General features: G+C 31.9%; 1 protein-coding gene across 1 annotated transcript in view; it reads right to left on the bottom strand.

Annotated features, from left to right (window-relative positions):
- LOC145247502 (nondiscriminating glutamyl-tRNA synthetase EARS2, mitochondrial-like) overlaps positions 1 to 13,636 on the bottom strand; it is a 56,006-nt gene extending 42,370 nt beyond the window's left edge. The window contains exons 1-5 of the mRNA XM_080109314.1: positions 13,344 to 13,636; positions 6,754 to 6,826; positions 5,908 to 5,945; positions 3,858 to 3,905; positions 2,608 to 2,778 (exon numbers count right to left, since the gene is read on the bottom strand). Coding sequence (XP_079965440.1) covers positions 2,608 to 2,778; positions 3,858 to 3,905; positions 5,908 to 5,945; positions 6,754 to 6,826; positions 13,344 to 13,604 — 591 coding nt within the window. The 5' untranslated portion in view covers positions 13,605 to 13,636. The remainder of the gene's footprint in view (positions 1 to 2,607; positions 2,779 to 3,857; positions 3,906 to 5,907; positions 5,946 to 6,753; positions 6,827 to 13,343) is intronic.
- Between the last annotated feature and the right edge of the window lie 1,318 nt (positions 13,637 to 14,954).

Raw genomic sequence — 14,954 nt, 5'->3', positions numbered from 1 at the left:
TTTTTTTTTTACACAGGAATCACCACTTATCAAGGACCGGAGGCTACTCGAGGATGTGTTAACGGATATACATTAGTCAATATGATTATAGCATAGTAAGCATAAGTAGTGGGAATTTTGTAAAATTGGATTACTTAGGGGGATGGTTCATCAAGAACTTGTTTACATTGGACTTGAAGACAATCAGATTGTAGTCAGCTGGAAAGCAGGTAATCGGAAGAGGGTTCCACAGGCGTGCAGTTCTAAGAAAGAAGCTTTGTTCATGGAATCTACGTTTAGGTTTGGGCGCAGATAAAGAGTGGGGGAAATTATTGATAGTGGTTTCAGCTAGACGAGTGTTTTCATGAAAGTTTGGCAAGGGGGAATTATAGATTGAAGTTTAGATGAGCACTTTGCCTGGCCGTAAGATACACTTTGATATGATAGTTTAATTTATGCAGATTACATATTTATTATTATAGATTAAAATTTATTATTATAGATTAAAATTTATTATTATAGATTAAAATTTATTATTATAGATTAAAATTTATTATTATAGATTAAAATTTATTATTATAGATTAAAATTTATTATTATAGATTAAAATTTATTATTATAGATTAAAATTTATTATTATAGATTAAAATTTATTATTATAGATTAAAATTTATTATTATAGATTAAAATTTATTATTATAGATTAAAATTTATTATTATAGATTAAAATTTATTATTATAGATTAAAATTTATTATTATAGATTAAAATTTATTATTATAGATTAAAATTTATTATTATAGATTAAAATTTATTATTATAGATTAAAATTTATTATTATAGATTAAAATTTATTATTATAGATTAAAATTTATTATTATAGATTAAAATTTATTATTATAGATAAAAATTTATTATTATAGATTAAAATTTATTATTATAGATTAAAATTTATTATTATAGATTAAAATTTATTATTATAGATTAAAATTTATTATTATAGATTAAAATTTATTATTATAGATTAAAATTTATTATTATAGATTAAAATTCTCTATTGATTATTATACTGAACCTAATATATAGAAGTGAGATCAAAACTAAAAATATATATATACTAGCAGGGGTACCTGGCCTTGTCTGGGTGGAGAGCGGTGGCGTAGTAAGGATATTGAGCAACCCCCAGAAAAAAAAAAAAAAAAATTAGACGCAGCCTGGGTGGAGAGAAGTGTGAAAAAAAATTAATGAAAAAAAACAAAAAATACGAAAATGTAACTGACGAGAAAAAGAATTATGTGAAAACCAGTTTAAGCGAATTTGAAAATAATTCAGTTTTTGTTTTAAAAGGAAAAAAATCACATTATGTAAGCCTCGAAATAAGAAAAATGTTATGGCTTTTAACACTGTTTAAATGTTAAAACTTAAAAAAAAAAAACAAGAAAAAAACCCCCTAAAAACCCTGTTTAAAAAACCAAAAAAACTAAAACCCGTTTAAAAAAAAACAAACTAAAAACCCTGTTTAAAAAAACAAACTGAAAACCCTGTTTAAAAAAAAAACAACTAAAAACCCTGTTTAAAAAAACCCCAAAAAACCCTGTTTAAAAAAAAAAAAAAACCAACTAAAAACCCTGTTTAAAAAAACCCAAAAAACCCTGTTTAAAAAAACAAAAAAAAAAACAACTAAAAACCCTGTTTAAAAAACCCAAAAAACCCTGTTTAAAAAAACAAAAAAAACAACTAAAAACCCTGTTTAAAAAAAAAAAAAAACGTTAAAAAACAAACAAAAAAAACACCGTTACATAGGCTAGAACATGAAAACTAAAAGCTCACAACGCGACCTCATTATCCAGTACCCCACGACGCTGTCAGTGAAATAACGTCATTTTTTTAAATTATTTAAATCAATTCAAGAAAGAATGCCTGACACACATGCGTACTTGTCAAAGTCGTTTAAAAAAAAAAAAAAATTTCCGACCACCCTTGTTATAAACTTTTATTTCTATATGAAATAATTGAGTGTTTTTTTTTTTTAATTCTCACATATTATTCGAACAAGATATCATTGAAGACAAGATTTAAGCAATCAAAGACTCTTGGATGGTCCACAGAATTTTATACTTTTATAGATAAACACTGACTTTTATATAGTGAGATCTGTACCATTTTGAAAAAAAATCATTAACCCTTTATGACCTGAATTATGATGTAGATGATTAAAAAAAAATATTTATCGTTGATTTTAGTTAGTTTAAAAAGGTAACGATACTATGATTGTCTTCAAACTGGAAAAATTATGAAGTTCAATAGTTAAAATACCACTGAGAATTTTTGCATTTCATAAACTTACCTTGATTATTATCCATAGTGCTTGAAAAAAGTGTTTATGAAAAACAAACGGAATCCTCCCCTCTCTGAGACAGATGACGGCATACTGAATGTATACAATTGACAGTTGCAATCTAGAGGTATCTGGCATCTATCCAAATACTGAACTAATACGTACAAGGCGTGTTTGAATCAATTCCCACTTTATTTATGCTGTTATATTCATTTATTTATGACTGAATGAATTAGTTTAACGAGGTCATAAAGGGTTAAGGTCACACGTTGATAATAAAAGAACACTTACTTTGAATCTAATCACATATGGTATTTTTTCAGACATTTTCTGTGAAATTTCATTATCTGTTAAGTGACGGCATTTGTTGTCATATTTTGGTGTCTCTCCACGACTAAGCGCCGACTTTCGGAGAAGATCCAGCCGTTTGTTTGTACAGAAACAACGATACGCGGTCCCATTCTACAAAACAAAAGAAAAAAAATAAATGAAGTTAAAAACTGATAGGCAATTTGGTAGTTTAACTCATTGTTCTAAGGGAGGTAACTATTTTACTAAGAGATTCGTTCATTTTTTTTCATACGATAATTTGGGACGCTAAAATATTCAAGGAATTGTAAAAGAAAAAAAAAAAAAAGATGCAACTGTTTTTTTTTTCAATTATTTTATTTAATGTAACAAAGTTTTATGACATTAAGAACAAAAAAAATGGTACTTGTAATTTAGTGAAGACATTAAAAAATGAAAATATTGAAAAAAAAAAAGGTTATATTGTACGTACTCGTTATGGAATGAAGTTCTCCGAAAAAAAAAATTCACTTAATTTGATCAAGTATTCTTTTTTTTTTTTTTTTTTTTTTTGGAGGAAAATCAAATTTTAATGAGATCAACCATATCCTGCCATCTTATTTATTTCGCATACGAAAGGGGGGGGGGGGTGCGCCAAGGGAGATAATTCCATCACCGCTTAAAGTTTGTCAAAATTTGCCGAGATTATTTCGAAATATGGGCAAAAAAAAGACCTACATAAATATTTTAAGGGGTTTTTTTTCACTTATTTTACAGCGTTTCTTTGTCTTCATTAAAATTTGATTCACAGATATTTACAGTGAAGAAACGACAAACTTGATCAATTGTCAAAAAAAAAGATAAATTAAAAGTATGATGCTTGAAAGGCCATTTTCGGCAAAAGGTTACACAGGTGTAATCAAAGTCAGGTCAATCCAATGAAACAACAATGGTCAAATAAAACGTCCTTGGGGTGTAGCTAAGATGACAAAAGAGTGCAGTTCAGGGGTCACAAATAGTTATATAATAATCATAAAGGATATCATTGTTCGCTGATGTTTGGGCCCCCCAAAAAGAATCAACCCGTCAAATTTCAGTGCATGCATTTCCCTCCTAACAACCAACCATCCATAACCATCACCGACAATAAAGATATATTGTTATATTTTCATACATCAGTGGGTCATCATTTTTATTTAAACACAGCAAAAGTACAACAATATTATGGAATTATAACTGGAAATCTCACTTACCTCTATAAGTATCTGTGCCTTTTCTTTGTAAAGATCCGTTCTGTGTGACTAAAAAGAGAAGAAAAAAAAGAGAAAAAAAACCACTAATAATAAAAAAAAATGAATGTGAAATATGATTAACTGCAATACTTCTAAACACAATGTTCACAGGAAACATGAGTTGGAACAATTACATTGAGAGCATTGCCAGGACTGCTGCGAAGAAGGTAGGTTCTCTCTACCATGCTAGAAAGCTACTAATGCTCGAAAGTATACTATACCTCTATAAGGCCACCATTCGCCCATGTATGGAGTATTGTTGTCATAATTGGGCTGGTGCATCTGCTACTAGTCTCTCGCTCCTAAACAAGGTCCAAAAGAGTCGCCAACCTGATAGGTCCTGAACTGTCATCTAAGCTTCAGCCTCTGTCCCATCGCTGAAATGTTGCATCCCTCTGCCTGTTTTACAAGTACTTTAATGGTGAATGCCCTGACGAACTGCAAGCACTTGTACTCCCTCGACATAAATACACCCGACAAACCCGACAAGCAGTTAAATCCCACCCCTACACAGAGATCCCTAAATGCAAGAGAGCCTTCTACTCCAGTAGTTTCTTTCCCAGAACCGCTAGACTTTGGAATTCCCTTCCGGGTCCCTGCTTCCCCAACTGTGCTGACATGCAGAAGTTCAAGTGTAACGTTAACCGACATCTTGCTGCCCAACTCCCTACATAGTACCCCAGTAGCTTATGTCCCTGATAGTAGCCCCTACACCAAAGTGGCAATGTGTCTTGTTTGGGGTGAAAATGTAAAAAAAAAAAAAAAAAAAAAAAATTTCAAACTCCTTGGCCTAACATTCACAGACAACATGAATTGGCACAAATACATTGAGGACATTGCCAAGGATGCTGCAAAGAAGGTGGGCTCCCTCTACCATGCTAGAAAATTACTCACACCAGAGAATATCCTTTATATTTACAAAGCCACAATTCGTTCATACATTGAATATTTTTGCCACATCTGAGCTGCTGCATCTACCATAGTCACTCACTCTTGAACAGGGTTAAAAAAAAAAAGTCTCAAATCTAATAGATCCTGTATTTTCTGCCAAGTTCCAACCTCTGTCCCATCACCGCAATGTCACATCCCTGTGTCTGTTTTACAAGTATTTTAATAGAATGTGCTCTGATAAGCTCATAGCACTTGTGCTCCTTCGACATACATACTCCTGACTAGTCTGACAAGCCGCAAAATCATACCTCATTACTGTTCAGGTTTCCTAGATGCCAGAAATAGTTTCTTCCCGTGGACTGGTAGACTTTGGAATTCCCTCCGTTTTTGCTTCCCTGACTGTACTAATCTGCAGAAGCTTAAATGTAATGTGAACAGACATCTTGTTCCTTAATTCCCCATGTTAGACACAATCCAAAATAGTATCTCCTTCCGTCCCAAATGGCAATACACCTTGTTTAAGAGTGAAAAAAAAAAAGAAAGTTGGGTTTATTATTAAGGAACACTTGTGCATCTTATGACCCGTGCTGAAACCGATGTGTTATTGACATCTTCCGGAAGTGTATGTAAACCATTGGGAGATGCCAAAACACGTAGATTGCAGCTGATGATAATTGTCGAAAACAAATCGAATATAACAAAGAAAATTTTCTGAAAACTGAAAAACTTTTGGTCAGTTTAGCAAAACTTGACTTTTGCTAATTGTCTTTCAAAACTATTTTCATTAATAATTAATTTTCTATCTTATCGTTTTTCGTAATTTTTGGATATGTTCATTATTGTGGCATGACAATTAAGTAGACCCCATTGGTTTTACTTGAAATTCAATATTCCATTTTTCGAATTTCCCTACAATAACGAAGAGAACCACACATTCGTCTATATTGGCCAGTAGAATCCAAGGGAGCTAACCTGGATAGCTTTGAACACAACATCTAAATTAGAACAAAAACTAAAATCTGATGAAGATGAAAAGCAGATCTGTTTTAATTCACTTGAAAAAGTAGAAATTATTTTGCTAAAAAAAATTTCTAAAAAGTAAAACAATTTAAATTCTTACTTGAATATAAGGACCATAATCACCACCGACTCTTGGACCTGAAGATAAGAAAATGAAAACTTATATATTTCTGAATTTTTGAGATGAGGATTGATAATTTATAGTATTTGAATTATTCAGATGATTGTTCTCATGATTGTTTTTTTTTTTTTTTAAAATGGGATAACGAAGTTATTAAAAGAGAAAAGAATTGAATCTTTGGGAAAACTTGTTGAAACCGCTCTGTTTTAAGGTTGTTTTAAAAATGGAATGATAATTTAAATTTTGTTCCACCTTAATTTTTTTTTTCTAAATTGCTCTGGTCCTATTTTACTTAAGAAATGATTGACAAACAATCTTTAATTTTCCAATCAGTAAGTTTAGATTTCTTTAAAAAAATGTCCTCCTCCTCTCACTCATACTGAAACAGCATCTTCTTTTTTTTTTTTTTTGGCAACACAATGAACACATAGTTTGCGCATTGCTACATTTGACTTTTCTTCATAAAAGAACAGTGTTTGGCACTTTGGACCGATGATTGTTTTAGGCAATACACCATGTTCTATTAGAAACCTCCTACTTTAATCTTGTTGCTCCCAAAATTTTACTATTGTATAAAAGTTCTTATATTTGCAAATTGTTCGCATATCGATGATTGTGCTATCCATTTTTTAAATTCATTTTTTTAATTATTTTATTGATTATTTTTGATTTTGTTGGCGCAATTTGAAAAAAAAAAAAAAAGATTAAAATGGAAAGTAATTTAAATTTCCATTCCATTTTTAAAACAACCCCAAAAAACAGCGCTTTCAACAAGTTTTACTGAATCTTCATAAGAAATTGGAATTTACAAATGGAAATATTCACCTTCATCTGGTGGAATTCCAGCCCATTCAAGAGTATCTTGTAATTTTTCCAAAGCACCTGGAACAATCCGAGTCTGAAAAAAAAAAATAAAAAAATAAACAAAAAAAAAATTTTTTTTTTGTATGAATTCTGGATTCACTTTACAACAATTTTTTTAACTTTTTGAATGTTGTCTAGATTTCTACAACTGATTTAGAGTATTTTTGCACTGCTGAATCAAATTTCCACTATTAACGATTACTACGCTATAATCCCATTGATACTGCACACCTATTAACCCTTATCCTCGAAGGATCTTTGGGCCTTGATAAGTGGTGACTCCTTGCTAAGTTGATTTGGAAAAAAAAAAAAAAAATTAAATCTTATGACATCTTCAACTAATTTTTGTCAACACATCATCGTAAATATATTTTTAAGAGAAAAATCAATCAGTCTGGAAAAAAAAAAAATTTTTTTTAAAGTTTTTTTTTTTTTTCTGAATTCTGGATTCCCTGGGCAACATTTTTTTTTAAAAAACTTTTTGAATGTTGTCTAAATTTCTACAACTGATTTAGGATATTTTTGCACTTAAAACTCAAGTCCCGAAAGCCCTTCTACAAATCAAAAATCAAAAAAATAAAAAATTTCGACCCAGTTGAGACATGGAAGGAGGAATGGATAAACAATATTCCCAAATAAGGGGACATCATTGAAGACTCAACTTTGTGCCTCCCAGGTTTTGCTACAAATAGTAAGAAGCAGTGGATAGCCGCAAACCGGATCAAAACAAGACACTGCAAGACTGCAGCAAACAAACACAGGTGCAGACAAATAGACTCCCCAATCTGTCCAAAGTTCAAGGATACCTGGTCTCCATCTCTTTCATGGTGGAATCTTTTCCCCTGCTCATCACTCATTGAACTCAGATTCTCAGGAAACTTGTCCATATGTGAAAATAGTGCATCTTGCCACTCATGTCGCAGCCCAGGTTTCTGAAAGTAGTCAGCATGTTGTTGAAAAATTCTGTGTGGTTTCAGGCCTTTATTGCTGCCACAAAAGTTCTTCACTCGCAGAACAAATGCCTTTCTTTGCAAAGCATTGATTCCTCCTGAACAAGTCAGTCTTTCTTTGTGTAGCGTTGAGCACGGTCCGTACTATCCCACATGCACAGAAAACATGGATACTTGGTAAAGCCAGGCTGTTGTCCCAACAAAAAGTTCATCATTTTCAGGTCAACATTAATAAACCACTTATATTGATCAAAACCAATTTTCTTCCGCACATACTTCACCACTTCATACTTCTTCTTCAGTGTAGTCAGATGAACAATAAACAGGGAGGCAATCTTGTAACTATTGTTTAACAGAACACATTTCATTGATCGTTTTCTGTTGTCAATGAACAGTCTCCAATCTTTGTGTTCATACTGTGGCACTTCAAGCTTGAGCAGAAGCTGTGCAATATCTGCACAGGACACCATGTCTTTCACCATAGCAAAAAAAAAAAAAAAAAAATGGAGGTACTCTTGATGCCTGTTGTGGAAGAAGCTGATGTGAGCAATGTCAGAGAGGAGTTTTTTTTCTTTCAATCTGGATGCCAACTGTTCGGCAGAGTCCTTTGATAAGCTGAGATCACAAACTCGATCATTCAACTCCTTTTGGGAAAATGGATGTGGAACACCATCTTCATGTCCTTCAACACTGGAGGCATCTTCGGCACTAATGTCAGGAAGTTCTCCAAAGACAGGCATTGGATATTTTATCACAATGAGCTACAGGACAATGTGCTGATTGAAGATCAAGATACTTAAGGCTGCGCGGGTTCTTTCTGTTGATCCCAGTCACATCAACAGCACAGAAGTAGCAGTCAGTGACATGGTTTGTCAAATCCCTTCAAACCAAAGGAATTTCAAAGTTCAGACTCTTTTTGCCATGCAAAGTCTCAGTGCATGTCTTGCACATCATGTGTTGTGCCTAAGCTTTATTCTGGTCAGCAAGTTTAATACCAAAATAAGTATGGTAAACTTGTAACTGGATTCCTAATAGGAGCAATGTTGTACTCTCCACATATAGAGCAGAATATGTTGAGCTTATTTCTGCATGATCTTCTGGTTGCCACAGCCGAGATTGAACATACTACATGAGTTTGTAGTGTAATTCGAATCTTGTCAATAGCTGAATACGTGATGGTTCGCCAGGGCTATCAAGGTTATTTTTTTTCGTGACGTCATCACTAGACGGGTTGCCTACCATGGTTTAAGAGAGTCCCATCTACCCTCGAGAGAAGGATAAACCATGCCAGTTTCTCGACCTGGTATTTTACCTTGCGGTACATACAGCGCCTCGCCTTCCCAAATGGGCACCCATCTGGTACAGGCCAGGCTCAACATTGCTTAACAAAGCCATAATGCAAAACAAAAATAGGTACAAATTAGTTATAAATTGGTGCCACCAGCACAACAATGCAAATATTCTGCAACATTAAGTAAAAGCATCCGTAGATTCACAAGTGGAATTTTCTAGACACTTCCTGGGGAGGCTGCCCCATTAACTTTAGTTTTGATCCAAGTTTTTGCTTTGCTGCACCAATTTTTGATAGATTTCGAGGTTTTATAACTTTGAATTCCTTTTTAACATAATCACCCAAAACTATCAGACCTAAATACTTCTCATCATTAAAATAATCATTTCCAATCAAAACAAATTGTTCGACGTAGCATTCTACCCCCACCCACTTCTTCTAAAATGCTCCACACATGCATAAATGTGAACAAAAATGTAAAAAAAAAAAGAGAAAAAAAAACACAAAAAAACCCACAAAGACACAAAAAAACACAAAACAAACCATAAAAAGAAACACAATAAAAAACGCAAAAAAACACACAAAAAAAAAACACAAAAAAAAAACAAAACATGTGGGCATAGCTCCAAAACTTGACCAGATTGAGCCAAACCAATTTGATTTTTGGATTCAGCGCATCAGATTTGTCAGCTAAAAAAATCAGCTAAAAAAAATGCAATCAACAAATTTGTTGACCAGTGAGTCGAAGAACTAGGCACGAACTCAAGTTCATAAGTTTCAACCTTTTTTTTTAAGATGAATGAAAAAGAATTTTTGCATTTTTTGTTTTTCAACAACTAAAATAAAAGGTGCCTGTTAAGATAGTCGACAAATCGATTTTTTTTTTTTAAATATGCGGTTTTAAGCAAAAACAGTACTTAATTGTTACGTTGAAAAAAATATATATTCAAAAGTTTCACAAATTCATCGAGTAGAAAATTATACTTAAAAGTAATTTTTACGGAAAATCGAGTGAAATTGCATTTTCCCTAGATGTGAACACCTTGAAGATTACGAATACAGGGGACATACTTATCTCCCTCTTCACCACTTTAATGGCTGATATACTTTTTTTTTTTACTAAAAACACAGCAGCATTAGGTGTATCAGAAGTGGCCATTAAAAATGATGATCAGAACTTTAATAATTCAATTTACTATTTTTCGAAGCTTATAATTACTTGAAAAATGTAATTCAAACCCTAATTTCTTTTTTCAATTAAAGGAGCAAAGACCAAATTAAAAAAAATAACAGGTTTAATAGCAAATTATGCAATATTTGTTTTTTTTAAAGCGGTTTTCTTTAAAAAAATATAAAGAAAATCAACATATTTTGACTTGCTTATAAATATATGCATATATATAAATGCCAAAAAATCACTTACCTAAAAAAATACTATTAAATGGGTAGTTTCATTCTTCATTGTAAAGAATTTATCCATATTTATATTTTAAATTCCATGTACTTTTTTAAAATAAAAGGATATTTTTAAAGTGAGGGTCGTGGAAAATCACATTTTTGTAACGTGTTTTGCGCCAAGCTTAAAAGAGCTCCTCCTGCTAATATGAAATTTATCAAATATGGATTCCTCAAAGGGACATAAATAATGTCTCTTTTATTGCATGTGTTAACCAAAATTAGTATTTTTCGTCCTCTGTAGTTAAAAAGAAACGCACATTCACTTATAAGTTTTTCCCCTATAACAAAAAATCCAGTTCACCGATTGTTTTTTTTTTTTAATTCTCTTAATGAAATACACGAGTTTTTGATTGATATATTTTAATACTTCTTTATCGACTGAATTTAAAAAAAAAAAATATCTAAAAATTAAGAAAACATTGAATGAAATAGAAAAATTTGCCCTCAGCGTCCGGTATTTACTTGACGATATAAGCATAACATAAGCTTTCATTAAAAAAAAAAAAAAAAAAAAATCAACGTAGTTTAAAAAAAAAATAGGTTTTACACTTTGGACTTTACAAGTAACTTTCCAATAAACTATTCTTTTTTTTTTGTTTTAAATTAGAATATTTTCTTTATTGATCTTTTATCTTCAATTTGTGATATATAAAACTTTGGTACATAAATTAATTATTAAAATTTTAATAGACATTCCAAAATGGGGGGGGGTGAATTAAAAAAACAAAAATACGTTTGTATAAAATATTATATTTGGTTTATTGGAAAGAGCATAAAATTTCCCATTGACTCTGAAAATATCGTAAAAATTGAACCAATAGAAAAATTGATAGATTTTTAAAGTTTAAAAATTGAAAAATATTTAACTCGTAAAATTAAATTGATTTCATTACGTAAAAAAAAAAATGGCTGCATGAAGGCACGCCGGCATTTTATAAACATTTTGCAAACACTGTTTAAAAAAAAAAAAAAAAAAAAATTTCTATTTTTTAAATAAGTTTAATAGTTTATTTTGGAAGTATATTCCATACAGAAAATAAACAACCCACTTTAAAAAGAGAAATTTATTCGCAGTTTTCTGTTAGAGGTGTCAAAAATCCCTTCAAAGCAGCAGTTGTTCTACTTGATGAATTTTCGTAATTTGTGGATATATTACTATTTTCGACATGACAAGTAAGTACTGTTTTTGCTTAAAAGCAGATATTTAAGAAAATTGATCTGTCGATTCTATCGTTAACAAGCACCAATTAAAAACGGTAAAATATTTTTTTGGTGCTAGTGCAGAGAGTGATCCGCGCTATTTTTTAAAAATCGTATTTCCAAGTTTAATTAAAGTTTTATGATATGTTTTTTTTTATTCAATTGTAAGGTTGAAGTATAGAATAGGCAAAAAACACCCTTCCCTCTCCATGTTAAGAATGGCTTTTTTAAATAATAACGTGATCATTTACGTTCGCATCACTCTCTAGTGCACTGCACTGTACCATTTTTTTTTTTTTTTTTTTCCAAACAATGTTTTGCTGTCTTAATGAGAAAATTATGAATTTAAGTTGTCAACCTAACCTTGGACTATAATCATAAATATGCTGTGTTGGTACACAGTCCCATTTACTGTCAATATTTGCCTCCTCACGAGGGCAGGGTTAGATACAAGGTTGGTTTTTAATGTGAAAAATCCAGCTCCCCTAAAAAGGGCCACTCTGGATTAGAAGAAGAAAAAAGATCGTCTCGGTCTAAAAGGACCTCTTCTCCACTAACTGGGGGCAGATAAGATGCTCACCACCAAAAACAGACTACACCTCATTTCGTCTTTTTATTTTTATTAGGTTCTTGTTCGGAATTTAATCTAATTAAAAACGAAAAATACAGAAAAAAAAATCTTTATGATGTACGTACTCGTCACGGAACTAAAATGTTGTTTCAAAAATCACGTCAATCAAGTAGCTATTATTTTTTCTAGCTATGAAAATGGCGTTTTATGAGAAAGCAAGACATTGAGTTTTAATCTGCCATGTTTAATAACGGGAGACAACTCAATTCGAACTACCGAGATTTAAACATCAACCTCCATACAAGTTGTATGAATCACTAAAAGTCGTAAAATGTAGGGCGGACCTGAACGAGAATCCCCCCCATATATTAGTCTCTAATCAATAATAATCCACTGAAGAAAAAAAAACAAAAAAAAAAAACGAAAGCCGTTCTTAACAGAGGTTGGAGATATTTATTTCGAAAACTGTTCTTGAGGCGGAAGCGATTCTCATTCAGTTCCGCCAAGGATTTCCTCTATAAAAACCCTATTTGATCGATTTACGCGATTTTTGGAATATGCTATTTTCGTTCCATGACTGATCTGGATAGTTTTTTTGTACTTATTTTAAAATGTTTATTCGGTTCGAAAAATAAATAGTGCCAAGTTGCTAAGTGAAAATAACGATAAGATGGCGAAAATGAGGATGCGTCTTCAAAGTTTCGATAATCGCTTAAAACTAGAAAAATAAACAAAATGCCGATGGAAATCCACTTAATAAACGTCAATGTGACATTTATTTTGTTTATTTTTTGAGTTTGGAAGGATTATCGAGACTTCAAAGACAGCATCCTCATTTTCACCATCTTGTGGTTGTTATAACTTAGCAAGTCGGCATTACTTTTTTTTTTTCAAACAGAATGAACACTTTAAAATAAGTAAAAACATATCCGGCGAGATAGAAGAGTAACTTATTTTGATAATATTTTTATTTTTTTATTTTTTTTTACCGCTTTTTCTCGTTCTGTTGTCTATAGTAAAACATACCCCGTTTTTCTGTATTTTTAATTATGTTGAACTCTGGACTTGCACCCTTACTTACTCTGTCAGTGTCTTCTATTCGGAGTATAAACGAACCCCCATGTTTTTTGGCAAATAAATAATTATACAGTGCCGACCGTAAGCTACCAAGATGAAGAAATCCAGTTGGACTTGGGGCAAAGCGCACCCTGATGTTTCCAGGCGACGTATGAACCCCTTGGCGTTTCCTCCAGAAAAAGTGAATACTCCATGTCCGCAATAGAGTTGACCCTGAAGACAAACACACGCGACTCCGTCTTAAAGTCAACAAACAAGCAGCCATGCTTGCTCGCCAGTTAGCGGCACCACGTGACTGTCGTAAATATCAAGACACAACTTTCGTTAAGAAGGCCTGTTCACTTGAAAAGTGACGTCATGCTAGTAGTACAACCAAACCAGCTAGATCTGTCGAACAGCCAGATTGTCTATATTTAGTTTTTTTTTTTAAACATTGAAAAAGAGAAAAATAAGGAACATAAAACTGAACTTTATTCAATATTGATTTAAAAACGAAAATAGTTAATTCAAAAAGAAAAGCTGTGTTTTTTCGTGTTAAAGATAAATAAACATTGTGTGTTTTTTGTGAATTTTACTTGGCGCTTCTACACGATTTGAACGAAATTTTGTAGTCGATAAATGGGGGTTTCAGATATAAATCAATGGTTTCTACTGTTTTTTTTTTTTTTTTTGGTATTTCTACACTACGAGTACAAAATAGACTTCGTGGCTTAGTGAGGGATGCCCTTTTCTCTTCCCTGCAACCTCTCTCCCACAGAAGTGACGTTGCGAGCCTATCTTTGTTTTATCGTTATTTCCATGGCAAGTGCTCGTCTGAACTCCAATCTTTGGTCCCCCGTCTCGCCAATCTTTTACGAAAAACACCCGTCTAGCTGAATCCACTGTCAAAATTTTTCCCCACTCTTTATCTATGCCTAAATCAAAACGTAGATTCCATGAACAAAGCTTTGTGGAACTCTGTTCCGTCTGCCTGCTTCCCACCTGACTACAACCTGGATGTCTTCAAGTCCAACGTAAACAAATTCCTGATGAACCGCCTCTTTAAGTAGACACTTTATTAAATCTCCACACTAACGTACTGTACTTACAATAACCCTTATCCCTGAGTGGCTTCCGGGCCTTGATAAGTGGTGACCACTTTGTAAAAAAAAAACAAAAACAAAAAACTTTATTGCCGAAACTGAAGACGCCATTTTATTTCATGCACCTGCAGTTTAAATGCATTATTTTAAACTATGGTCAAAGCATAAAATAAATAACAAAAAATTAAACTGGAGAACGATTGCTTCCGGAAAGAATAAATTAACCTAAAAGTAACAATTATTACTTTATTTAATGTAAAAACAAAACAAAACAAAACAAACAAAAAAACAAAAAACAAAAAAACTATTTTATAAAAATCCAATGTTGCTTTCATTACGAAATTGTTTTATTAAAATTATATTTTTTTAGACAAACTTTTCAATAAATGTTTTTTACAATTATATTTTGATAAATTTTTATACAATAAATGTTTTGGTTTTCAAATGGCGCTCGCCCAGTTTAAACAATTATGAATATGTCATTTCATTTTCTGTTTTTAATAAAATAATGTTTCATGAAAAAACTTGCCCGT

Source organism: Euprymna scolopes, chromosome 25, assembly GCF_053919585.1.
Source record: "Euprymna scolopes isolate OS-2025 chromosome 25, ASM5391958v1, whole genome shotgun sequence".
In the NCBI taxonomy this organism is placed as follows: domain Eukaryota; kingdom Metazoa; phylum Mollusca; class Cephalopoda; order Sepiida; family Sepiolidae; genus Euprymna; species Euprymna scolopes.
The sequence above is the reverse complement of the archived record's forward strand: the minus strand, read 5'-3'. Positions and strand labels throughout refer to the sequence as shown.